Genomic DNA, 27,187 nt, shown 5'->3' with positions numbered 1-27,187 from the left:
AACCAACTTGCCAAAACTATAGTTTGTTATTAACAAGACATTTGTGGAGTGGTTGAAAAACGAGTTTTAATGACTCCAACCTAAGTGTATGTAAACTTCCCACTTCAACTGTACATACACTACTGTTCAACTGTACATACTACTGTACATACACTACTGTTCAACTGTACATACTACTGTACATACACTACTGTTTGGAGTCACTTAGAAATGTCCTTTTTGAAAGAATAAAATAACATCAAATTGATCAGAAATACAGTGAAGACATTGTTAATGTTGTAAATGACTATTGTAGCTGGAAACGGCTGATTTTTCAAATGGAATATCTACGAACATAGGTGTACAGAGGCCCATTATCAGTAACCATCACTACTGTGTTCCAATGGCACGTTGTGTTAGCTAATCCAAGTTTATCATTTTAAAAGGCTAATTGATCATTAGAAAACCCTTTGCAATTATATTAGCACAGCTGAAAACTGTTGTCCTGATTAAAGAAGCAATAAAAATGGCCTTCTTTAGACCAGTTGAGTATCTGGAGCATCAGCATTTGTGGGTTCCATTACAGGCTCAAAATGGCCAGAAACAAAGCACCTTCTTCTGAAACCCATCAGTCTATTCTTGTTCTGAGAAACGAAGGCTATTCCATGCGAGAATTGCCAAGAAACTGAAGATCTTGTACAACGCTGTGTACTACTCCCTTCACAGAACAGCGGAAACTGGCTCTAACCACAATAGAAAGAGGAGTGGGAGGCCCCGGTGCACAACAGAGCAAGAGAACATTAGAGTGTCTAGTTTGAGAAATAGACGCCTCACAAGTCCTCAACTGGCAGCTTCATTAAACAGTACCTGCAAAACAACAGTCTCAACGTCAACAGTGACAAGGCGACTCCAGGATGCTGGCCAATATCTACACTGTATTTCTTGTTCAATGAACCATAAAAAATGTATGAACATGCACCTGTGGAATGGTCGTTAGACACTAACAGCTTACAGACGGTAGGCAATTAAGGTCACAGTTATGAAAACTCAGGACACTAAAGAGGCCTTTCTACTGACTCTGAAAAACACCAAAAGAAACTTGCCCAGGGTCCCTGCTCATCTGCGTGAACGTGCCATAGGCATGCTGCAAGGAGGCATGATGACTGCAGATGTGGCCAGGGCAATAAATTGCAATGTCTGTACTGTGAGACGCCTAAGACAGCGCTACAGGGAGACAGGACGGAAAGCTGATCCTCCTCGCAGTGGCAGACCACGTGTAACAACACCTACACTGGATCGGTACATTCGAACATCACACCTGCGGGACAGGTACAGGATGGCAACAACAACTGCCCGAGTTACACCAGGAACGCACAATCCCTCCATCAGTGCTCAGACTGTCCGCAATAGGCTGAGAGAGGCTGGACTGAGGGCTTTTTGTAAGGCCTGTTGTAAGGCAGGTCCTCACCAGACATCACCGGCAACAACGTCGCCGGACCAGACAAGACTGGCAAAAAGTGCTCTCCACTGATGAGTTGTGATTCTGTCTCACCAGGGGAGAGCTGATTCGCATTTATCGTTGAAGGAATGAGAGTTACACCGAGGCCTGTGCTCTGGAGCATGACTGATGTACTCTGGAGCGGGATCGATTTGGAGGTGGAGGGTCCGTCATGGTATGGGGTGGTGTGTCACAGCATCATCGGACTGAGCTTAACGTCATCGCAGGCAATCTCAACGCTGTGCGTTACAGGGAAGACATCATCCTCCCTCATGTAGTACCCTTCCTGCAGGCTCATCCCTCCAGCATGACAATGCCACCAGCCATACTGCTCGTTCCGTGCGTGATTTCCTGCAAGACAGGAATGTCAGTGTTCTGCCATGGCCAGCGAAGAGCCCGGATCTCAATCCCATTGAGCACGTCTGGGACCTGTTGGATCGGAGGGTGAGGGCTAGGGCCATTCCCCCCAGAAATGTCCGGGAACTTTCACGTCCCATGGTGGAAGAGTGGGGTAACATCTCACAGCGAGAACTGGCAAATCTGGTGCAGTCCATGAGGAGGAGATGCACTGCAGTACTTAATGCAGCTGGTGGCCACACCACTCCAGAGACTGTTACTTTTGATTTTGACCCCCCTTTGTTCAGGGACACATTTTTCCATTTCAGTTTTTGTCTCAGTTGTTGAATCTTGTTATGTTCATACAAATATTTACACAGGTTAAGTTTGCTGAAAATAAACGCAGTTGACAGTGAGAGGACGTTTCTTTTTTTGCTGAGTTTAGTTGGGTTACAATATTTGGGTAGCAGAAGCCAGAGGGTGTGTAGTGTAATTGATGTGAATATAGATGTGTATAGAGTCATTGTTGTGTATTGATGTGTTTGACAGGTCATCAAATAAATAAGAATCTGTTCTTAATTGACGTACCTGTATAAATAAAGGTGACACACTAACACGGAACCCAAACCGGCTGCGCGCGTGCGCCATCGTGCATAAATGTATTTTGTCCCCTCACACCAAACGCGATCACGACACGCAGGTTAAAATTTCAAAACAAACTCTGAACCAATTACATTAATTTGGGGACAGGTTGAAAAGTATTAAACATTTATGGCAATTTAGCTAGCTAGCTTGCTGTTGCTAGCTAATTTGTCCTGGGATATAAACATTGAGTTGTTCTTTTTCCTGAAATGCACAAGGTCCTCTACTCCGACATTTAATCCACACATAAAACGGTCAACCGAATCGTTTCTAGTCATCTCTCCTCCTTCCAGGCTTTTTCATCTTTGAACTTATATGGTAATTGGCATCTAAACTTTCATAGTATTACCACAACAACCGGCAAGACAGTTCGTCTTTCAATCACCCACGGGGGTATAACCAATGAGAAGATGGCACGTGGGTACCTGCTTCTATAAACCAACGAGGAGATGGGAGAGGCAGGACTTGCAGCGCGATCTGCGTCACAAATAGAACTGACTTCTTTTTAGCCCTTGGCAACGGAGACGCTCGTTGACGCGTGCGAGCCGTGTAGGTGCAATAATTGAATAACATACATTTCTACATTTATTTTGCGACGTGAGCGTTGTAGTCAGGGTATAACAGGGTATAATGACAGACACTGGCCTCCGGAGTGGCGCAGTGGTCTAAGGCTGTGCCACTAGAGATTCTGGGTTCGAATTCAGGCTCAGTCACAGCCGGCCTCGACCGGGAGAACAACTGGCCCAGCGTCGTCTGGGTTAGGGGAGGGTCTGTCCTTGTCCCATCGCGCACTAGCGGTGGGGGGGTGCAGTGCACGCTGACACGGTCACCCAGTGTCGGCGTTTCCGACACTGGTGTTTCCTCCGACACATTGGTGTGGCTGGCTTCCAGGTTAAGTCCAGTTTAAAGTGGACATTGTGTCAAGAATCCGTGCGGCTTGGTTGGGTTTCGGAGGACGCACAGGAGTTTCAGCGACTAACTACCAATTGGATACCATGAAAATGTTCACTCCTCATGGTTGTAAAAGGACTGGTGTGAGGAAGATGGTGGAAACTCCCTCCTCCCATGCGTGCACCAAACCAAAGCTTTAAATGACATGAGTGAACGCCTTCTATGAGAAGGGTAGAGAATCAGAACGCAGCCACAGATAAACAGAGACACTGACCTTAATCTCCGTGACGATACGGTTGGGAGCCGGCGAGTCCAGAGAATCACCGTTGGTCGGCGTATCCTCCCTCTGCTCCTTCCCCCTCTTCTCTCGCTCTTCCCTAACCCCGTTCTCCTTCTCCTCCTCTGCCTTGTGTCTCTCCAACTTCTTCCTCTCCTGAGTCCTGTTCTCTTCCTCTTTCCTCCTCTCCATCTCCTCATTTTCCTTCTCCTGGTTCTCCCGGCGTTCCCTCTCTCTCCACTCCTCCTCGGTGCGGCGTTCCTGTTTGCGTTGTTCCTGCTCTCTCCGGGCCTTCTCCATCAGAGCAGCCGTCTCTGTGTGGATCTGACCTCGTTCCTCGTCCGTCAGCGGCACCGCCGGGTCAAAGGCCGGTTTGACCGAGCGGTTGGGTTGGGGTACAGACGGGCCATTCTGGGAGGAGGGGGGCAGGTCCCTGGGGAGGGCATCCAGGGGGGGTTTAGACCCGTCTGAGACTCTGACTGATGGCTTCTTGGTACGGTCGATCTGGGGGAGCGAGGAACGGCAGGAGAGGGGGGGTAACATACAGGAAGGATTAAGCTTTTAATTAGACATTTGAAGAACTTAAAGTTTTGAGTTTATTTTTTTAAAGGGACAGTGCACATTAAATCAACGTTTCTGTAAAAGTGCCGGTTTTAGCCAGCCGGCTAATTTTCAACCGCAGTCCCTGGGCAGGTTAGGTGGTGACATTAACACAGTCTTTCTGGACTATTGAGAACTAGGAAAAAGCTATCAATATCTCATTGTGACGTTCTCTTGAAATATATTTGAAGGGATAGTTGACCCGAATGACAATTGGTTTCCTTTACCCTGTACGCCGTCTATAAATGTATGAGAACGATCCATGATTTAGTTTAGTTTTCCCTGGCACTGTTTTCAAAACGCTATTGGTTTTAGGACTTGTGTCACAAATCCAATGGATGGATTGCCATGGTACGTAATACATGACCATTTTCCCACATGGGGCGGCAGGGTAGCCTAGTGGTTAGAGTGTTGGTCTAGTAACCGGAAGGTTGCAAGTTCAAATCCCCGAGCTGACAGCAAAATCTGTCGTTTTGCCCCTGAACAGGCAGTTAACCCACTGTTCCTAGGCCGTCATTGAAAATAAGAATTTGTTCTTAACTGACTTGCCTAGTTAAATAAAAAAAATAAAAACATGTAAATGTCCAAATCAACCTAAAGTATCTCAAATTGATTGTGTAGCTCATCAAAGTTACTTATAGATGACTTGGACATGATGTGTGAAACATGTCAAATAAAGGGTACCATGACTTGAAACCAAACCAAAATCGTGGATTGCTGTCATAAGCAGTCTATGGACAAGGTAACAGGGCGGCAGGGTAGCCTAGTGGTTAGAGCGTTGGACTAGTAACCGAAAGGTTGCAAGTTCAAATCCCCGAGCTGACAGCAAAATCTGTCGTTTTGCCCCTGAACAAGGCAGTTAACCCACTGTTCCTAGGCCATCATTGAAAATAAGAATTTGTTCTTAACTGACTTGCCTAGTTAAATAAAGGTAAAATAAATAAATAATGAAACCTATGTCATCTTGTGATTTGGGTAAACTATCCTTTTAATATATTTAAAAAAGCTAAATATTTATTGAATGATAAAAACAAACAAATGCATGAGCTCGTGCAGTTACCTGTGGGATGTGCTTGGCTGTCCCTCCAGGCTGGCTGGGGGTCCCTGGACCGGCTCCAGGGTCCTTCTTGCTGTGGTCTACTCCAGGGTGAGTGAACCCTGTGTGGGGTGAGTCTGTGGCATCAGCCTCCATCCATGTGGAGGGGGTCTGAGGGTGGGAGGGGGTCAGATCCTCCAGGGGGGCACCGTTCACCTGTACGCTACCCAGGGAGGCAGGGGGAGCCTGGGGTTCAGGGTCCGGCTCGGGGGGAGGAGGGGTTGGAGGTTTGGGCTCCTCCAGTGACGGGTAGCTGAAGTTCACTGCTCAACAGAAAACATGAACAAGTAATGCTACAATAACTCCTATTGAAGTCATGGTTTGGCTCTCTAACCGAATCCAGAGGTCTAAACCAAATCACATGTTATTGGTCACATTGGGGCGGTAGGGTAGACACACACACACACACACACAGGGGAGAACAAGTATTTGATACACTGACGGTTGTGCAGGTTTTCCTACAAAGCATGTAGAGGTCTGTAATTTCTATCATAGGTGCACTTCAACTGTGGGAGACGGAATCTAAAACAAAAATCCAGAAAATCCCATTGTATGATTTTTAAGTAATTAATTTGCATTTTATTGCATGACATAAGTATTTAATACATCAGAAAAGCATAACTTAATATTTGGTACAGAAACCTTTGTTTGCAATTACAGAGATCATACGTTTCCTGTAGTTCTTGACCAGGTTTGCACACACTGCAGCAGGGCCCACTCCTCCATACATACCTTCTCCAGATCCTTCAGGTTTCGGGGCTGTCGCTGGGCAATACGGACTTTCAGCTCCCTCCAAAGATTTTCAATTGGGTTCAGGTCTGGAGACTGGCTAGGCCACTCCAGGACCTTGAGATGCTTCTTATGGAGCCACTCCTTAGTTGCCCTGGCTGTGTGTTTCGGGTCGTTGTCATGCTGGAAGACCCATCTTCAATGCTCTTACTGAGGGAAGGAGGTTGTTGGCCAAGATCTCGCGATACATGGCCCCATCCATCCTCCCCTCAATACGGTGCAGTCGTCCTGTCCTCTTTGCAAAAAAGCATCCCCAAAGAATGATGTTTCCACCTCCATGCTTCATGGTTGGGATGGTGTTTTTTGGGGTTGTACTCATCCTTCTTCTTCCTCCAAACACGGCAAGTGGAGTTTAGACCAAAAAGCTCTATTTTTGTCTCATCAGACCACATGACCTTCTCCCATTCCTCCTCTGGATCATCCAGATGGTCATTGGCAAACTTCAGAAGGGCCTGGACATGCGCTGGCTTGAGCAGGGGGACCTTGCATGCGCTGTAGGATTTTAATCCATGACGGCGTAGTGTGTTACTAATGGTTTTCTTTGAGACTGTGGTCCCAGCTCTCTTCAGGTCATTGACCAGGTCCTGCCGTATAGTTCTGGGCTGATCCCTCACCTTCCTCATGATCATTGATGCCCCACGAGGTGAGATCTTGCATGGAGCCCCAGACCGAGGGTGATTGACCATCATCTTGAACTTCTTCCATTTTCTAATAATTGCAACAGTTGTTGCCTTCTCACCAAGCTGCTTGCCTATTGTCCTGTAGCCCATCCCAGCCTTGTGCAAGTCTACAATTTTATCCCTGGTGTCCTTACACAGCTGTCTGGTCTTGGCCATTGTGGAGAGGTTGGAGTCTGTTTGATTGAGTGTGTGGACAGGTGTCTTTTATACAGGTAATGAGTGGAGAACAGGAGGGCTTCTTAAAGAAAAACTAACAGGTCTGTGAGAGCCGGAATTCTTACTGGTTGGTAGGTGATCAAAAACTTATTTCATGCAATAAAATGCTAATTAATTACTTAAAAATCATAGTGTGATTTTTTGGATTTTTGTTTTAGATTCCGTCTCGAACAGTTGAAGTGTACCTATGATAGAAATTACAGACCTCTACGTGCTTTGTAAGTCGGAAAACCTGCTAAATCGGCAGTGTATCAAATACTTGTTCTCCCCACTGTATATGTCTACTACCCTACCCTGGGTTCAATTACACCAGGAGAAAGATGAGATCTCAAAGTTGAACACCATGTTAAAACGGAGCTAACTGACAACGTGGGATCAATTCCATCAACACCTAGACGGCACCATGCTGAAGTAGCATATCAACTTAAAAAGGAAAGACTGACTCATTTTGAATGTTACATCCAATTTGTGAATCTCTGACTGATGTTCTATTGATTCCTGGGGTCGTGTCATGGTATCATGTGTCTCTGAGCTAGTCACCGTTCAAGCAGTCATACCGGCTGTATTTCATACCGGCTGTATTTCTGCAGGCAGAGTCCTACCGGCTGTATTTCATACCGGCTGTATTTCTGCAGGCAGAGTCCTACCGGCTGTATTTCATACCGGCTGTATGTCATACCGGCTGTATTTCTGCAGGCAGAGTCATACCGGCTGTATTTCATACCGGCTGTATGTTGCAGGCAGAGTCATACCGGCTGTATTTCTGCAGGCAGAGTCATACCGGCTGTATTTCTGTGTATTTCATACCGGCTGTATTTCTGCAGGCAGAGTCATACCGGCTGTATTTCATACCGGCTGTATTTCATACCGGCTGTATTTCTGCAGGCAGAGTCATACAGGCTGTATTTCCTACCGGCTGTATGTCATACCGGCTGTATTTCTGCAGGCAGAGTCATACCGGCTGTATTTCATACCGGCTGTATTTCACCGGCTGTATTTCCTACCGGCTGTATTTCCTACCGGCTGTATGTCCTACCGGCTGTATTTCATACCGGCTGTATTTCCTACCGGCTGTATGTCATACCGGCTGTATTTCATACCGGCTGTATTTCTGCAGGCAGAGTCATACCGGCTGTATTTCTGCAGGCAGCGTCATACCGGCTGTATTTCATACCGGCTGTATTTCTGCAGGCAGAGTCCTACCGGCTGTATTTCCTACCGGCTGTATTTCATACCGGCTGTATTTCTGCAGGCAGAGTCACACCGGCTGTATTTCATACCGGCTGTATTTCTGCAGGCAGAGTCATACCGGCTGTATTTCATACCGGCTGTATTTCATACCGGCTGTATTTCTGCAGGCAGAGTCATACCAGCTGTATTTCTGCAGGCAGAGTCCTACCGGATGTATTTCCTACCGGCTGTATTTCATACCGGCTGTATTTCTGCAGGCAGAGTCATACCGGCTGTATTTCCTACCGGCTGTATTTCTGCAGGCAGAGTCATACCAGCTGTATTTCTGCAGGCAGAGTCCTACCGGCTGTATTTCATACCGGCTGTATGTCATACCGGCTGTATGTCATACCGGCTGTATTTCATACCGGCTGTATTTCCTACCGGCTGTATTTCTGCAGGCAGCGTCATACCAGCTGTATTTCTGCAGGCAGAGTCATTCCGTCTGTATTTCTGCAGGCAGAGTCTTACCGGCTGTATTTCTGCAGGCAGAGTCTTACCGGCTGTATTTCTGCAGGCAGAGTCTTACCGGCTGTATTTCTGCAGGCAGAGTCATACCGTCTGTATTTCTGCAGGCAGAGTCATACCGGCTGTATTTCTGCAGGCAGAGTCTTACCGGCTGTATTTCTGCAGGCAGAGTCATACCGGCTGTATTTCTGCAGGCAGAGTCATACCGGCTGTATTTCTGCAGGCAGAGTCTTACCGGCTGTATTTCATACCGGCTGTATGTCATACCGGCTGTATTTCTGCAGGCAGAGTCATACCGGCTGTATTTCCTACAGACTGTATTTCTTGCTTGAACGGCGAATAGCTCAGTGCTGTGGTGTGTTTGGGGTACAGACAGAAATATGTGAATGTGGTCCGCTGTGGGAGGGTGTTATAGCTGTGTGTTCGGGGGGTGAGGGTTAAGGTAAGGGTTAAGGGGTACTCACGCTGTGGGAGGGTGCTGTAGCTGTGTGTTCGGGGGGTTAGGGTTAAGGTAAGGGTTAAGGGGTACTCACACTGTGGGAGGGTGTTATAGCTGTGTGTTCGGGGGGTGAGGGTTAAGGTAAGGGTTAAGGGGTACTCACGCTGTGGGAGGGTGTTATAGCTGTGTGTTCTGGGGGTGAGGGTTAAGGTAAGGGTTAAGGGGTACTCACGCTGTGGGAGGGTGTTCTAGCTGTGTGTTCGGGGGGTGAGGGTTAAGGTAAGGGATAAGGGGTACTCACGCTGTGGGAGGGTGTTCTAGCTGTGTGTTCGGGGGGTGAGGGTTAAGGTAAGGGATAAGGGGTACTCACGCTGTGGGAGGGTGTTATAGCTGTGTGTTCGGGGGGTGAGGGTTAAGGTAAGGGTTAAGGGGTACTCACACTGTGGGAGGGTGTTATAGCTGTGTGTTCTGGGGGTTAGGGTGAGGGTTAAGGTAAGGGATAAGGGGTACTCACGCTGTGGGAGGGTGTTATAGCTGTGTGTTCGGGGGGTGAGGGTTAAGGTAAGGGTTAAGGGGTACTCACGCTGTGGGAGGGTGTTATAGCTGTGTGTTCTGGGGGTTAGGGTTAAGGTAAGGGATAAGGGGTACTCACGCTGTGGGAGGGTGCTGTAGCTGTGTGTTCGGGGCGGTCTGACTTTGGCGTTGGATGTGTACATGGGGTAGTAGAGGAGCCAGCTCTCATAGCCTCCCTCCAGAACCATGGGCTCACTACGCAGGATAGTGGTACTGTCCCACTGTGAAGCACACATTACCTCAATGGAAACACACTGACTGAGGGAACACACATTACCTCAATGGAAACACACTGACTGAGGGAACACACATTACCTCAATGGAAACACACATTACCTCAATTAAACACACTGACTGAGGGAACACACATTACCTCAATTAAACACACTGACTGAGGAAACACACATTACCTCAATGGAAACACACTGACTGAGGGAACACACATTACCTCAATGGAAACACACATTACCTCAATGGAAACACATTACCTCAATGGAAACACATTACCTCAATGAAACACACATTACCTCAATGAAACACACTGACTGAGGAAACACACATTACCTCAATGGAAACACACTGACTGAGGGAACACACATTACCTCAATGGAAACACACATTACCTCAATGGAAACACACATTACCTCAATGGAAACACACATTACCTCAATGGAAACACACTGACTGAGGGAACACACATTACCTCAATGGAAACACACATTACCTCAATGAAACACACATTACCTCAATGAAACACACTGACTGAGGAAACACACATTACCTCAATGGAAACGCACATTACCTCAATGGAAACGCACATTACCTCAATGGAAACACACATTACCTCAATGGAAACACACATTACCTCAATGGAAACACACATTACCTCAATGGAAACACACATTACCTCAATGGAAACACACTGACTGAGGAAACACACATTACCTCAATGGAACACACATTACCTCAATGGAACACACATTACCTCAATGGAAACACACTGACTGAGGGATCATTGCAGGGAACACACTATGTTATGTTACCTTGTAGAGAGCATCTTTGAGGCTTTGTAAGGTGCTTCCCAGTTTGAGGTCAGTAACAGAGCTGAACCAGTCCAGTAGGATGATGTAATCTACGAACCCCCGCCTCTTCCACGTCTCTCTGGACACATCAGGTAGATTGGCCTCAATCTGGTTCACTGTGATGCTGTGGGAACAGAATGATGACCTGTTACCCAGTGCAGGGGTGCACAACACACGGCCCACGGGCTGAATGTGGCCCCAGAGAAGACAGCTTGTAGCCCGTAGTGATTATTAGTCGTTTTTAATACATTTATTTGGGCATGGTCAGAGTGGAGACCTGGATCAACCATTACAACCCTCCACCCATCGCTCCCTCCGTACCCAGGGTTGATAGCCTCCTCTGGGACACTGATGACAGTCTGGGTGGGGACCTGGATCTGTGAGTCCTGGAAGTCTCGGAGGCAGCGAGCGTCCATCACAATGACCGTAATGGCCTGGTCCCTCATCATCTTGAACAACCCCTCTGCTGTGATCCCTCCCGCTGACACCGCAGCTAGGGAGGGAGGGAGGGAGGGAGGGAGGGAGGGAGAGGGAGGGAGGTACAGGGGAGGGAGGGAGGGAGGGAGGTACGGGGGAGGTACAGAGGTACAGAGGGAGGAGGGTACAGAGGGAGGGAGGTACAGAGGGAGGGAGGGTGGGAGGTAGAGGGAGGGAGGTACAGAGGGAGGGAGGGTGGGAGGTACAGAGGGAGGGAGGTACAGAGGGAGGAGGGTGGGAGGTACAGAGGGAGGGAGGTACAGAGGGAGTGAGGGTGGGAGGTACAGAGGGAGGGAGGTAGGTACAGAGGGAGGGAGGTAGGGAGGGAGGGAGGTACAGAGGGAGGGAGGTAGGTACAGAGGGAGGGAGGTAGGGAGGGAGGGAGGTACAGAGGGAGGGAGGTACAGAGGGAGGGAGGTAGGGAGGGAGGGAGGTACAGAGGGAGGGAGGGAGGGGAGGTACAGAGGGAGGGAGGTAGGGAGGGAGGGAGGTACAGAGGGAGGGAGGGAGGTACAGAGGGAGGGAGGTAGGGAGGGAGGGAGGTACAAAGGGAGGGAGGTACAGAGGGAGGGAGGGAGGTACAGAGGGAGGGAGGGAGGGAGGTAGGGAGGTACAGAGGGAGGGAGGGAGGTACAGAGGGAGGGAGGTACAGAGGGAGGGAGGGTGGGAGGTACAGAGGGAGGTACAGAGGGAGGGAGGGAGGGTGGGAGGGAGGTACAGAGGGAGGGAGGGAGGGAGGTACAGAGGGGGAGGGAGGAGGGAGGGAGGGTGGGAGGTACAGAGGGAGGGAGGTACAGAGGGAGGGAGGTACAGAGGGAGGGAGGTACAGAGGGAGGGAGGTACAGAGGGAGGGAGGGAGGTACGGAGGGAGGGAGGTACAGAGGGAGGGAGGTACAGAGGGAGGGAGGTACAGAGGGAGGGAGGTGAGGGAGGTACAGAGGGAGGGAGGTACAGAGGGAGGGAGGGAGGTACGGAGGGAGGGAGGTACAGAGGGAGGGAGGTACAGAGGGAGGGAGGGAGGTACAGAGGGAGGGAGGGAGGTACAGAGGGAGGGAGGGAGGGAGGGAGGTACAGAGGGAGGTAGGGAGGGAGGTACAGAGGGAGGGAGGGTGGGAGGTACGGAGGGAGGGAGGTACAGAGGGAGGGAGGTATAGAGGGAGGGAGGTACAGAGGGAGGGAGGTACAGAGGGAGGGAGGTACGGAGAGAGGGAGGTACGGAGGGGATAATAAAAGATGGATAAATCAATAAACATCAACCTGTTGTGTAAAATAACTTATATTCATGTCATAACTTCGTATTACCTCAAATTCTGAAATGTTTTAAAAAGCATTTGAGTCAGTTTGCTGGTCACCATCCTTACCTTTTGAAGTTAAATTTTTCAACTCCTTCTGCTCTTTTACCTAGAACACAGAACATTACAACTGAGACCACAGCATCTTAAAGGACCAACTCTCAACCACAACAACTGGTGCTGACAGGGGTGGTGTCGACAACTATTGCTGACAGGGGTGGGGTTGACAGGGGTGGTGTCAACAACTGGTGCCCGACAGGGGTGGTGTCGATAGGGGTGGTGTCGACAACTGGTGTAGAAAGGGGTGGTGTCGACAGGGGTGGTGTCGACAACTGGTGCTGACAGGAGTGGTGTAGACAACTGGTGTAGAAAGGGGTGGTGTCGACAACTGGTGCTGACAGGAGTGGTGTAGACAACTGGTGTAGAAAGGGGTGGTGTCGACAGGGGTGGTGTCGACAACTGGTGCTGACAGGGGTGGTGTAGACAACTGGTGCTGACAGGGGTGGTGTCGACAGGGGTGGTGTCGACAACTGGTGCTGACAGGGGTGGTGTAGACAACTGGTGCTGACAGGGGTGGTGTAGACAGGGGTGGTGTCGACAGGGGTGGTGTCGACAGGGGTGGTGTCGACAACTGGTGTAGACAGGGGTGGTGTAGACAGGGGTGGTGTCGACAGGGGTGGTGGTGCTGACAGGGGTGGTGTCGACAACTGGTGCTGACAGGGGTGGTGTCGACAACTGGTGCTGACAGGGGTGGTGTCGACAACTGGTGCTGACAGGGTGGTGTCGACAACTGGTGCTGACAGGGGTGGTGTAGACAGGGGTGGTGTCGACAGGGGTGGTGTCAACAACTGGTGTAGACAGGGGTGGTGTCAACAACTGGTGCTGACATGGGTGGTGTCGACAACTGGTGCTGACATGGGTGGTGTCGACAACTGGTGCTGACAGGGGTGGTGTCGACAACTGGTGCTGACAGGGGTGGTGTCGACAGGGGTGTCGACAACTGGTGTCGAAGGGGTGGTGTCGACAGGGTGGTGTCGACAGGGGTGGTGTCGACAGGGGTGGTGTCGACAGGGGTGGTGTCGACAGGGGTGGTGACGACAGGGGTGGTGTCGACAGGGGTGGTGTCGACAGGGGTGGTGCTGACAGGGGTGGTGCTGACAGGGGTGGTGTCGACAACTGGTGCTGACAGGGGTGGTGTAGACAGGGGTGGTGTCGACAACTGGTGTAGACAGGGGTGGTGTAGACAGGGGTGGTGTCGACAGGGGTGGTGTCGACAACTGGTGTAGACAGGGGTGGTGTAGACAGGGGTGGTGTCGACAGGGGTGGTGTCGACAACTGGTGCTGACAGGGGTGGTGTCGACAACTGGTGCTGACAGGGGTGGTGTCGACAACTGGTGCTGACAGGGTGGTGTCGACAACTGGTGCTGACAGGGGTGGTGTAGACAGGGGTGGTGTCGACAGGGGTGGTGTCAACAACTGGTGTAGACAGGGGTGGTGTCAACAACTGGTGCTGACATGGGTGGTGTCGACAACTGGTGCTGACAGGGGTGGTGTCGACAGGGGTGGTGTCGACAACTGGTGTCGACAGGGGTGGTGTCGACAGGGGTGGTGTCGACAGGGTGGTGTCGACAGGGGTGGTGTCGACAGGGGTGGTGACGACAGGGGTGGTGTCGACAGGGGTGGTGTCGACAGGGGTGGTGTCGACAGGGGTGGTGCTGACAGAGCTTACGTATCGACCTCACAGCCTTCGATAGAGCTGTTGTGTCCTCGTCATCATTCAGGGACCTACCTTCTTGATCTCTTTCCCTGCTTTCGGAGATGCCCTCCCTCCATCTTTCTCCGTCTTATCCTCCCTCCTTTTCTTCTCCTCTTGTCTCTCTTTCTCCTCAAGCTTTTTGCGAACCTCGACTTCCTCGTACCTAAACACACACACACACACACACACACACACACACACACACAGGAAAACAGAAACAGTAAGCTGTAGAAGCATTAGGCTGAGATTCTATAGCTTCAAATCAACGTATCTCCGTCTTTGGCGAAGTCCATGGTCTCCTTCAAACCATTCAGGGTTATTGAAGTTCAGCTCAAACCTATGCCAACTGAATACCAGTTGATTTAGTAACATCCAGTACAAAGTGCACATAGTGAACGTAGTGTCTGTGAATAAATGACGACGACGACACACCAACCTGAGTTTAAGGCTTTCAGAGAGTTTCTCGGCTTCTTCTATGGCTTTTTTAAAGCTGGTGGGCCCCAGCACGGACAGGAAGAACTCCTTGGACAACAGAGAGGAAAGGTGCTTCAGATGACAGCGGTCTCAACAACGGGGAAAAACCAGCTGGCCAAAATCAATACACTGTGTCGTTGCCAAACAGAATGACTTTTCACAATGTCCGCGAAAGTCAAGTACCTTTAGTATTGATGGTTAACGTGAAACCAGCAGCATCCCACTTCGACTAAGACAGTACTATTCTATAACCGGCAGGGTAGCCTAGTGGTTAGAGCGTTGGACTAGTAACCGAAAGGTTGCAAGTTCGAATCCCCGAGCTGACAAGGTACAAATGTGTCGTTCTGTCCCTGAACAGGCAGTTAACCCACTGTTCCTAGGCCGTCATTGAAAATAAGAATTTGTTCATAACTGACTTGCCTGGTTAAATAAAGGTAAAATAAAAAACAATCGGGGAAATCAATAGAGCGTGAAATCACGGTAGGAAGCCTTGTCCTCGTACGGTTCGAACCCTCAATATGGCCAGTATCATAACAGTCCCGTGTGGGAGTGTGGCTCATCACTAGTTCTGCAGTCTACAAGCACACAGCCCGTGTCGGCATGGGGTTGAATCCCTCTTCAGCCACTACTCCCCCCCCCCCCCCCCATGTTCTCCCCTCTACACGCTGAGCCCCCCATTACATTCCTACAGTCTGAAAAACCACTGAACTCCCTCTGTGGTCTGAGTAGCAAAACATGGGTCGTATTCACTAGGGACCAAACGGAAGAACAAGGAAGGTTTATAACCTGAACGTGTCCATATAAAGAAACACTTGTTTTCGACAGGGCCACCGTCGGTGGTACGGTGTGAACTAATGGACCACGGTTGGTACCTGTTGCTGCTTGAAGTCGGGCCTCTTCTTGATGAGATCATAAACCGTTAGGTATTTCATGTAGAGAACATAGGCCTTCTCCTCGTCTCCATCCAGACGACACTCCTCCGCAGCCTTGAAGATCTTACAGGCACTCTGGACATAGCTGTAACACAAAACAGAACATAGCTGGAACTCACAACAGAACATTTACCATACACTCTGGACATAGCTGGAACTCACAACAGAACATAGCTGGAACACACAACAGAACATAGCTGGAACTCACAACAGAACATTTACCATACACTCTGGACATAGCTGGAAAACACAACAGAACATTTACCATACCCATAGCTGGAACACACAACAGAACATTTACCATACACTCTGGACATAGCTGGAACACACAACAGAACATTTACCATACACATAGCTGGAACACACAACAGAACATTTACCATACACTCTGGACATAGCTGGAACTCACAACAGAACATTTACCATACACTCTGGACATAGCTGGAACACACAACAGAACATTTACCATACACTCTGGACATAGCTGGAACACACAACAGAACATTTACCATACACTCTGGACATAGCTGGAACACACAACAGAACATTTACCATACACTCTGGACATAGCTGGAACACACAACAGAACATTTACCATACACTCTGGACATAGCTGGAACACACAACAGAACATTTACCATACACTCTGGACATAGCTGGAACACACAACAGAACATTTACCATACACTCTGGACATAGCTGGAACACACAATAGAACATTTACCATACACTCTGGACATAGCTGGAACTCACAACAGAACATTTACCATACACTCTGGACATAGCTGGAACACACAATAGAACATAGCTGGAACACACAATAGGACATAGCTGGAACACACAATAGGACATAGCTGGAACACACAAAGGGACATAGCTGGAACACACAACGGGACATAGCTGGAACACACAACGGGACATAGCTGGAACACACAACGGGACATAGCTGGAACACACAACGGGACATAGCTGGAACACACAACGGGACATAGCTGGAGAATTGAACACAGGCCTGTTACCAAGAGCAGTGTCCGTATGATCCTGGTAACAGGCCTGTTGTGTCCAGCCAGTGTCTGTATTTAAATAACATCCATACCAGAACAACAGGCCTGTTACCAGGTCCATTTAAATAACATCCATACCAGAACAACAGGCCTGTTACCAGGTCCATTTAAATAACATCCATACCAGAACAACAGGCCTGTTACCAGGTCCATTTAAATAACATCCATACCAGAACAACAGGCCTGTTACCAGGACCATTTAAATAACATCCATACCAGAACAACAGGCCTGTTACCAGGTCCATTTAAATAACATCCATAGAACAACAGGCCTGTTACCAGGACCATTTAAATAACATCCATACCAGAACAACAGGCCTGTTACCAGGTCCATTTAAATAACATCCATACCAGAACAACAGGCCTGTTACCAGGACCATTTAAATAACATCCATACCAGAACAACAGGCCTGTTACCAGGTCCATTTAAATAACATCCATACCAGAACAACAGGCCTGTTACCAGGTCCATTTAAATAACATCCATACCAGAACAACAGGCCTGTTACCAGGACCATTTAAATAACATCCATACCAGAACAACAACAGGCCTGTTACCAGGTCCATTTAAATAACATCCATACCAGAACAACAGGCCTGTTACCAGGACCATTTAAATAACATCCATACCAGAACAACAGGCCTGTTACCAGGTCCATTTAAATAACATCCATACCAGAACAACAGGCCTGTTACCAGGACCATTTAAATAACATCCATACCAGAACAACAGGCCTGTTACCAGGTCCATTTAAATAACATCCATACCAGAACAACAGGCCTGTTACCAGGTCCATTTAAATAACATCCATACCAGAACAACAGGCCTGTTACCAGGACCATTTAAATAACATCCATGCCAGAACAACAGCTTACCTCCTGGTGTTGATTTTGTCCGGCTTGACTTCAGCTTTCTTGTTGAGGTCCCCCAGGTTAGTAGAGAGGTACAAGTCCTTCGCCCCGCGGGACACCGCAGGCATCTTCAACGGTGGGTTATATATCACCAGCACTGTACAATGTTCACATATTCCAGTCCTCAGCGCTCTGGAAAGACAGAACAATTGAATCAAATAGCTTTTATTATTATTATTATTATTATCATTATTATTAACCCCTTGCCTGCCCCGTTCATAGAGGCCAACGACCTTTATCACCGATTGATGAGGCATCTTCTCCCAGGGGACTTTAAGAGGCCAGACATTCGGTCTGAACGTTAACATGCATCGCTTGTGGTTTTTGGAAACTTAAGGAGGAAGGCCGCCAGAAATGGGTTGGAACTGAAAAATACTGTCAGTCGCAACTGTGATAAAGTCGGTGAGGGATAAATCAAATGGACGTATGTTTTGAAGTGGCTGTCCTATATCTGAGAGAAATAACAAAGATGAGGACTTTGTAGGATTTGTTTAAAAAATATTTAACCACTTATTTATTTATTTTTGCACTAAAGTACTTCCATTCAATGTTTAAACTGGTACCGGGCTGCCTACAGACACGTCTAGTCAGGCTGGTACCGGGCTGCCTACAGACACGTCTAGTCAGGCTGGTACCGGGTTGCCTACAGACACGTCTAGTCAGGCTGGTACCGGGCTGCCTACAGACACGTCTAGTCAGGCTGGTACCGGGCTGCCTACAGACACGTCTAGTCAGGCTGGTACCGGGCTGCCTACAGACACGTCTAGTCAGGCTGGTACCGGGCTGCCTACAGACACGTCTAGTCAGGCTGGTACCGGGCTGCCTACAGACACGTCTAGTCAGGCTGGTACCGGGCTGCCTACAGACACGTCTAGTCAGGCTGGTACCGGGCTGCCTACAGACACGTCTAGTCAGGCTGGTACCGGGCTGCCTACAGACACGTCTAGTCAGGCTGGTACCGGGCTGCCTACAGACACGTCTAGTCAGGCTGGTACCGGGTTGCCTACAGACACGTCTAGTCAGGCTGGTACCGGGCTGCCTACAGACACGTCTAGTTTATTGAAATTGATTGATTTCCTTAAATGAACTGTAACTCAGAAAAATAAAAAAAAGTTGCATGTTGCGTTTATATTTTTGTTCAGTGTAGAACCATGTCCAATACGCTTTTGACGTTTTTGTTAGTAAGCGGTTGTTCTCTGAATGACCAAGCAAAGTACTGTATTGTGATTTGTGTACCTGAGGGTCAATTTCCAGTGTAACGTTACGTATGATTATCTTTGGCGGGTCAGCTGGAGTAACGCATCCAAGCAAGATGTAAACATGAACTGTGCATTTAGCAAGGCTTCCAAGAAACGAAACCAGACAATTTATTTGACGAAATTGTAAATATAATATATGTGACATTGGACTTGCTACTAGCTAGTACGTTCGCAAAACTTTAAGTTAGCAAGCCAGGTAGCTCCCTAAGTAATGTTTCATCAGGAAGTGCAGTAGCTAGCCAACCCCCCCATCTGTCAAGTTAGTTTGTTAGCAGGATAGCTAGTTTATTAGCTAAACTAGGCTAGCTAGCTTTCACTGTAGTTGTTTACTCGAACAGGCTCTGTCAGCTTATGGATGATTAGCTAGGTAACGACAAAGACGTTATAACCGTAACTATAACGGCGAATAGCCTCTAAGTTATTGCAATGATGAGATAGCAAGTGAATACGTTTGAAAAGAGGAAATAATACAACTTACCATAACGTTGCACTGTTGTCTTGTTCAGTTTTTTCTAGTGTTTTCCGATAGTTACCACAGCCACAAAGTAAAAATTGGCTATGTCGAAAAATGTTATTTAAAAAAAAGTGTTTTGGGGGCTTAATTTAGGGTTAGAAAAAAGCGTATGGTTAGAAGTGTGGTTAGGGTTAGGTATATAATCGCATTTTAATAATATATATTTTAGAAACAGGCGGGGTTTATGACTGTGTGGCTGTGGTAACTAGTGACGAGCCCTAGTCAGCTGACTCCTGATTCCCGGAAGAACTCAAGGGGGCGTATTTGTTCAAAATGGCAAAACTTTATCAACAATGTAGAACATATCACTGCTAGAATCAACCCGATTTTTCTAAACAACCGTTGCTACGTGAGGCCTATTTGATCGATTAGAAGTTTCGTAATGGTTAGGTTGTTATGAATTTACTGTACTGAAACAGCAGGGAGCAGGTCTCGAACCGTTGACCTTCTAGCCAGAAGTCCAGCGCGCTATTTACTGTGCCGCAAAAGCATGCTCGACCGGCAGAGTCGATATCCGCGCTTATAAACTCAGGGTCGTTACAGTACTTACATAAGTGTACGTGGCATTTCGGCCACTTTGTAAAAATCTAGTTGTGCTTGTTTTCTTAAGATACTGATAGAGGACTAGTGGTTAGAGGGGAGGCAGGTAGCCTAGTGGTTAGAAGGGAGGCAGGGAGCCTAGTGGTTAGAGGGTTGGGCCAGTAACCGACAAGGTACAAATCTGTCGTTCTGCCCCTGAACAAGGCAGTTCCTAGGCCGTCATTGTAAATAAGAATTTGTTCTTAACTGACTTGCCTAGTTAAATATATCTATATATTTTTTAAATAGAGAGAAGTAGGGTACTTTATTTTGCCCCGTTGGATGTGGAATTTGGATCTCTTTCAGTTGTAAAAAAACAAAAGTTGCTTCCACTTCCCCCAGAAGTTGACCCCAGAAGGTCAATCAATCTTATGATTTCCTGTTTGCAGTTTTTCAAAACTACCGAAAAGTGCTAAGGCACTAGCTCTTCAGTTGAAATTATTGTTTTTTTTACCCCTTTTTTGATCCAAAAAAGGGGTAAAGCTAGCTTTAGAGCAATGACTGCTAGCAGATACCAGTAGACTTCCAATTGGTAGTTACATTCTTGTCCCATCGGTGCAACTCCCGTACAGACTCGGGAGAGGCGAAGGTCAAGCGTCCCCCGAAACACAACCCAGCCAAGCCACACTGTTTCTTGACACAGTGCCAGCTTAACCAATGTGTCAGAGGAAACACCATACACCTGGTGACCATGTCAGTGTACACTGCACCCAGCCCACCACAGGAGTTGCTAGTGTGCAATGGGACAAGTACATCCTTGCGGGACAAACCCTCCCCTAACATGGACGACACTGGGCCAATTGTGCACTGCCCCATGGGTCTCCTGGTCGCTGCCAGCTGCAACAGAGTCTGGACTCGAACCAGGATCTCTAGTGGCACAGCCAGCACTGCGATGCAGTGCCTTAGATCACTGCCCCATGGGTCTCCTGGTCGCTGCCAGCTGCAACAGAGTCTGGACTCGTCCCTCCTGGTCGCTGCCAGCTGCAGCTGGACAGGATCACTGCGATGCAGTGCCTTAGATCACTGCCCCATGGGTCTCCTGGTCGCTGCCAGCTGCAACAGAGTCTGGACTCGAACCAGGATCTCTAGTGGCACAGCCAGCACTGCGATGCAGTGCCTTAGATCACTGCGCCACTCTGGAGTCCCTTTTGCAGTTACATTTATGGAATTTATACATCTTAAGACCTAAAACGCCTGATTTCGGGCACTAGATTCGCTGGACATTACGGATAATATGTTTACAATACTTATTTTTATTGATATCCCACCGTTTAATAAGTCAGAACACCATAAAATAGAGGAATATATTATATTTGTGTGACATTCAACAAAATAAAATGGTGTCTGGGATCTTGGTTGAACAAGAGGGAGTAATCTCTACACCCTGCGCAGTTGGTGCACTGCAGAGCTGCGGGTTGGCATGCGAGCTCCCGTGCTGTCAAAGTTCTGTCTGTAGTGGATTTTCTGAATTTGTCTATTTGCACATTCCTTTCCAGTAGGCTAATAATAGCCTAGTAAACTAGACAAGAAAGGACATCATCTGCTTATTCCTCCATTTTATTATTGTTGCAACACAACAGCTTTTGAAGTGCACAGAATCCTTAAAGGGATACTTCAGGATTTTAGCGTTATCGCAACGACTGGAAGTCTACTGGTATCTGCAAGCAGTCATTGCTCTAAAGCTAGTTAGCTTTGGGTCACGAAACTACCTCTAACTTTCCTTCATACTGGACACAGAAAGATAAATATGGTATAAATATGCTGCTGCTCCAGTTCCAACTGTTCTGCCTGCGGCTATGGAACCCTGACCTGTTCACCGGACCCAGTGCTACCTGTCCCAGACCTATTATTTGACCATGCTGGTCATTTATGAACATTTGAACATCTTGGCCATGTCCTGTTATAATCTCCACCCGGCACAGCCAGAAGAGGACTGGCCACCCCTCATAGCCTGGTTCCTCTCTAGGTTTTGGCCTTTCTAGGGAGTTTTTCCTAGCCAACGTGCTTCAACATCTGCATTGCTTGCTGTTTGGGGTTTCAGGCTGGGATTCTGTACAGCAGTACAACAGTACAAAGGGCTATATAAATACATTTAATTTTGATTTATCCACGAGCTCATAAAGGGCCTCATTGCCAAAATCTCAAAGTATCCCTTTAAGTTCCATCACTGCTAGTATATTAATAAATATCTCATCCACTTCTTCACAACCCGGGTGCCTGCTGTGCTGTCTTCTCCATTAATCATTATTTATGTAACAACATCTTTGGCTTTCAAACAAATTCATGTTAACTTTTTTTAAAATAATTGACAAACATAACATAGTGTCCTATGTTATTCTAATAGGAGAAATACATTGAATTACCAATTCACTAGTAACAAAGGAAGTTCCTCCTCTCCTCACAGTCCCTGGTTCCCCAATGCTCTCCCTCTCTGGCCAGGGTCCCACAGCGGAGGTGTTGGGCGGGGCAGCCTGAGCCAACCTCCTCCCAGTCCAGGCCTGGTACTCCAGGGGGTCCCCGTTCACCCACAGCCACTCGCTGGCCAGGAAGCGCAGTCCCGTCCACACATGGTCCGTCTGGGCCCCCTTTGAATCCCTCATTCTCTGGACGAGGAGCTGCTCATTCTCAGACAGCAGGCTGGTGAGGTCAGTGTAGTGCTTCCTGCAGTGATCCAGAGCCTCCTCCCACGTCTTGTTCTCCTTCACCAGGACCACGTTCAGATCAAAGCACAAGAAAGGGTTTCTCTGATTGCACAGCCAATCAGCCACCAACATCCGGCTTCTTTACCTGCGGGATCGTCTGAAACCAGCCACCCGGACAGCTGATGAAACTGAGGAGTATTTCTGTCTATAATAAAGCCCTTCTGTGGGGAAAAGCTCATTCTGATTGGCTGCGCCTTGATCCCCAGTGGGTGGGCCAGTCTCCCAAGTGAGTGGGCCTATGCCCTCCCAGACCTACCCATTGCTGCACCCCTGCCCAGTCAGGTGAAATCCATAGATTAGGGCCCTATTAATGAATTGAAATGGACTGATTTCCTTATATGAACTGTAATTCAGTAAAATCGTTGAAATTGTTGCATGTTGCGTTTATATTTTTGTTCAGCATAGATGATTCGAGACAATGTCTTTAGTAGTTGAACATGTTATTAGTCCTTGGGAAAGTAACAAACTGACATGTTTTCATTTTCATCAAGGGTCACTTCCCTTCCCTCTACATTTCTTTGTTTAGGTAAATCTCCTCTCTGCATCTCAGTCAAATGTTTTTCAGCCATGTAAAAAACCCTTCAGACCTTTTCAGCCAAGCCTGGGTTGGGCAGCAGCACAGCAGGGAAGATGTCCCCAAGTTAATTCCCCAAGGTCATGGATCATCGTCTTTATTCACTCTTCAGGCCTGTTGTCCTATTGTGTTTACTTGATCTGTCAGTGATGTAATCTCAGCAAAAAAATGAAACGTCCCTTTTTCAGAACCCTGTCTCTCAAAGAGAATTCATAAAAATCCAAATAACTTCACAGATCTTCATTGTAAAGGGTTTAAACACTGTTACCCATGCTTGTTTAATGAACCTTAAACAATTAATGAACATGCACCTGTGGAACAGTCGTTAAGACACTAACAGCTTACAGACGGTAGGCAATTAAGGTCATAGTTATGAAAACTTAGGACACTAAAGAGGCCTTTCTACTGACCCTGAAAACACCAAAAGAAAGATACCCCGGGTCCCTGCTCATCTGCGTGAACGTGCCTTAGGCATGCTGCAAGGAGGCATGAGGACTACAGAAGTGGCCAGGGCAACAAATTGCAATGTTCGTACTGTGAGACGCCGAAGACATCGCTACAGGGAGACAGGACGGACATCTGATTGTCCTCGCAGTGGCAGACCACATGTCACAACGCATGTTGACTCACCCTACTTGTAAAGAAATGCCATTCTCCTCTCTTTCATGTTGCTGAAATGGTCTATCACTCTGTCAGACAATATGTGATGTGATTGGTCTGGCACTTTGTTTTGGTGTGCCAGGACCATTCATTTAGCTCAACACTGATTGGCTATTATTGTATTTTTTTTTTATCAAGGGAGGCCAAATGCTCACTGGCTTCCCTTGCATTCAATGCTCCAACAATATCATCCTATTTTTGGACCATAGAGCATCAGATAGATGGGCTACACATACAGACAGGGGGAACTGTTTTACTCGCTCGGATGCTTTCTATGATGAGATACATACAGCCTCTTGCAAATTGAAGAAAAATTATGAAACACAGAGAGATGAAAGATATATTATTTTATGTTTTTGTATTTTTTCGTGGAAATGTTTTCCCTTTGGGATCCATGAAAACTTGCCACTGTTAAAGAAAGCCTCTCTGATTTGTGGGCTGGGTGTATAAGTGAGCTGAGGAAGTCTCTCTGATTGGTGGGCTGCGTGTGCGGGTGAGCTCAAACCAAACAATACAGTCACTCTGATCCATGACCTGGGGTATTTAACTGGGGACCATCCTCTCTGTTCTTCTGCTGCCCAACCCAACCCAGCCCAACCCAGACAAACCTAGACCAGACCCACCCACCCAGACCAGCCCAGCCCAGAACTACCTAGAGCAACCCAGGGTCTTTGCATGGCTGGAAACATTTGACTGGGAGGCAGTGAGGAGATTTACCTAACGAAGGACAGTAAAGGGAAGGGAAGTGACCTAGAGAGAGAGAGAGAAAGAAAGAGAAGGGGGCACGCTAGTTTTGCATCATGCCCATTGGGCCATTCTATTGGGGGGGTGGACCTAATGATGGAAATCAAATGAGCCTTCCACCCAGTAAGAGAGGGAGGGAGAGAAAGAGACAGAGTGAGTGAGATGGGGGAGAAAGTGAATGGTTGAGTGAATAAGTGAGAGCGAGACATAGAGAAAATGGGTTTTGGATGAATTATTGAGTGAGAGAGAGAGAGAGAGATGTGGGTAGTGGCAGCAGAAGGGCCAGTGTTTACAGGTGAGTTAGGGAAGTGTTCTCATTGGTGGGTTGGGTGTACAGGTGAGTTAATGAAGCCTCTCTGATTGGTTTGCTTTGTGTGTAGAGGTGAGCCAAGGAAGCGCCCGGTAGTTGGTGATCATAAGAGCAGCAGCAGAGTCAACTCCACTCCACACTGACTGAGTACTGGGACATCATGCAGAGGAAGAGCATCTCCACTGGGCTCCTCATCACTGCTCTGTTTGCAGTGGTCTCTGGTCTTACCAAACAGTTTTACTATGTGGATAAACAACTGACCTGGCAAGAAGCTCAGCAGTACTGCAGAGAGAAATACATTGACCTGGCCTTCATCACCGACCAGGAGGAAGCAGAGCTGTTGTCTTCTGAATTCAACTGGATTGGTTTGACTTGGATCGGTCTGTACAGAGATCCTAATGACTCAACAGAGTGGAAGTGGTCTGGAGGGTGGAACTCAACATTCAGGTTCTGGAGTACAGACCTGCCAAACCAACGTGTTGCCAACCAGGACTGTGTCGGTGTGATAAACGGTGAGATGGCTGACAGCTTGTGCAAACAAATAAACCCTTTCTGGTGCTTTGATCTGAACGTGGTCCTGGTGAAGAAGAACAAGACGTGGGAGGAGGCTCTGGATCACTGCAGGAAGCACTACACTGACCTCACCAGCCTGCTGTCTGAGAATGAGCAGCTCCTCGTCCAGAGAATTATGAATTCAAAGGGGGCCCAGACGGACCATGTGTGGACCGGTCTACGCTTTTTCAGTGGTTTCTGGTTGTGGGTGAATGGAGACCCACTGGAGTACGAGGCCTGGACCGGGGGGAGGCTGCCCCACTGCCCCGCCCAACACCTCCGCTGTGGGACCCTGGCCAGAGAGGGAGAGCTTTGGGGAATCAGGGACTGTGAGGAGATGAGGAACTTCCTCTGTTACTAGTGATTTGGTGATTCACTATCATTGATAAGTAAAATTATTATGACGGAATAGGATAGCAAGCTTTACCGTTAATTAAATAACATATTGTTTTATATAAATTGTCAAGTTTATTTAAAATGTCATCTTTATTTCCAATTTAAATAATAAAGTTGAAAGTGTTTATTTATTAGGATCTATTTTAACACATCATAACAATCTTCCTAAAACTAAACATACCAAGCAGGGTTGGGGCCAATTCAAATTGGACTCAATTCAGGAAGTGATTTTTTAAACTAAAATTGAAAAATCTTTGAAATTAATATTTTATTTTTCAGATCATTGAAAAATCTTTGAAATTAATATATTTTATTTTTCAGATCATTGAAAAATCTTTGAAAATAGATACTGAATTTGAATTTCAGTTTATTTAACAAATTAACAGCCAACAATTCGAATTGGCCCGACTCTAAAACCAGCATACAAACACTGTCAGTGGTGGATATGAAATGCTTGAGAGAAAAGGCATGTTGATTCCTACTCCTTCATGGATTTATTGGTGAGAAACAAGGAGTGGTGTGAAATTCATATTTTAACAAACGACATATTTAGAGGTCTCATTTTGCCTGTGTTGTGATGTCATCGTCTATTCAAATATTTAACTCATGTATTTGCAGTTCATAATCTGTGTGTTTTTGTAGAGTTTCCACAATATTATCTTGCTTTGGAAGCTACAGTATGTATGTATGTGTGTGTGTGTGTATGTATGTATGTATGTATGTATGTATGTATGTGTATTGGTATTGGTATGATAATAAAACAGAAAGGGAAACCAAAGTACTTGGGTTTTTCTGACAAAAAAATGTGTTGTGTTTACTGTTGCTGACTGAACTAATAATTCTACACAGTTTTAGAGACACGAGGAGGGTAAATGGTACCACGGGTCTGTCATCAGGCTATTGGATGTGTGAGATAATCAGCAGCATTAGTTCCTGTGCTTGGGTCTTCCTCACTGGTTATTTGGACGAATCAGGATTGGGCAAAGGCGGTGCTTAAACTGGGGGTGGGGATTTCTAGCCCATGTGTGATAAATACAGGTGAAATGATCAGAAGGGGAGGGGCTTTGCCTTACAGTTTCCATTTGCGAGGGTGGAGACTTCTCAATCCGTAAATGTACATTTCTAACACGTTTGTTCCCAGAATTTAATCGACCATCTGACCCAACTATGTAAGATTTGAGTTCTGGCTGAACC

The 27,187-nt window shown here is 47.4% G+C and overlaps 2 protein-coding genes across 2 annotated transcripts in view; one reads left to right on the top strand and one right to left on the bottom strand.

Moving 5' to 3' along the window:
• usp8 (ubiquitin specific peptidase 8) overlaps positions 1-20,124 on the bottom strand; it is a 52,957-nt gene extending 32,833 nt beyond the window's left edge. The window contains exons 1-11 of the mRNA XM_065012395.1: positions 20,027-20,124; positions 17,668-17,835; positions 15,668-15,812; positions 14,758-14,843; positions 14,355-14,484; positions 12,635-12,674; positions 11,118-11,289; positions 10,758-10,920; positions 9,794-9,935; positions 5,284-5,582; positions 3,621-4,127 (exon numbers count right to left, since the gene is read on the bottom strand). Of these exons, the coding sequence (XP_064868467.1) occupies positions 3,621-4,127; positions 5,284-5,582; positions 9,794-9,935; positions 10,758-10,920; positions 11,118-11,289; positions 12,635-12,674; positions 14,355-14,484; positions 14,758-14,843; positions 15,668-15,812; positions 17,668-17,835; positions 20,027-20,043 (1,869 nt within the window). The 5' untranslated portion in view covers positions 20,044-20,124. The remainder of the gene's footprint in view (positions 1-3,620; positions 4,128-5,283; positions 5,583-9,793; positions 9,936-10,757; positions 10,921-11,117; positions 11,290-12,634; positions 12,675-14,354; positions 14,485-14,757; positions 14,844-15,667; positions 15,813-17,667; positions 17,836-20,026) is intronic.
• A 4,828-nt stretch (positions 20,125-24,952) lies between these two features.
• On the top strand, positions 24,953-26,761 carry LOC135565225 (C-type lectin BML-1-like). The gene has a single exon (XM_065011288.1). The coding sequence runs from the start codon at positions 25,206-25,208 to the stop codon at positions 25,956-25,958; it is 753 nt and encodes a 250-aa protein (XP_064867360.1). The 5' UTR covers positions 24,953-25,205; the 3' UTR covers positions 25,959-26,761.
• Positions 26,762-27,187: the final 426 nt, after the last annotated feature.

The sequence above is a fragment of the Oncorhynchus nerka genome, linkage group LG27 (assembly GCF_034236695.1).
Source record: "Oncorhynchus nerka isolate Pitt River linkage group LG27, Oner_Uvic_2.0, whole genome shotgun sequence".
Lineage (NCBI taxonomy): Eukaryota > Metazoa > Chordata > Actinopteri > Salmoniformes > Salmonidae > Oncorhynchus > Oncorhynchus nerka.
The sequence above is the reverse complement of the archived record's forward strand: the minus strand, read 5'-3'. Positions and strand labels throughout refer to the sequence as shown.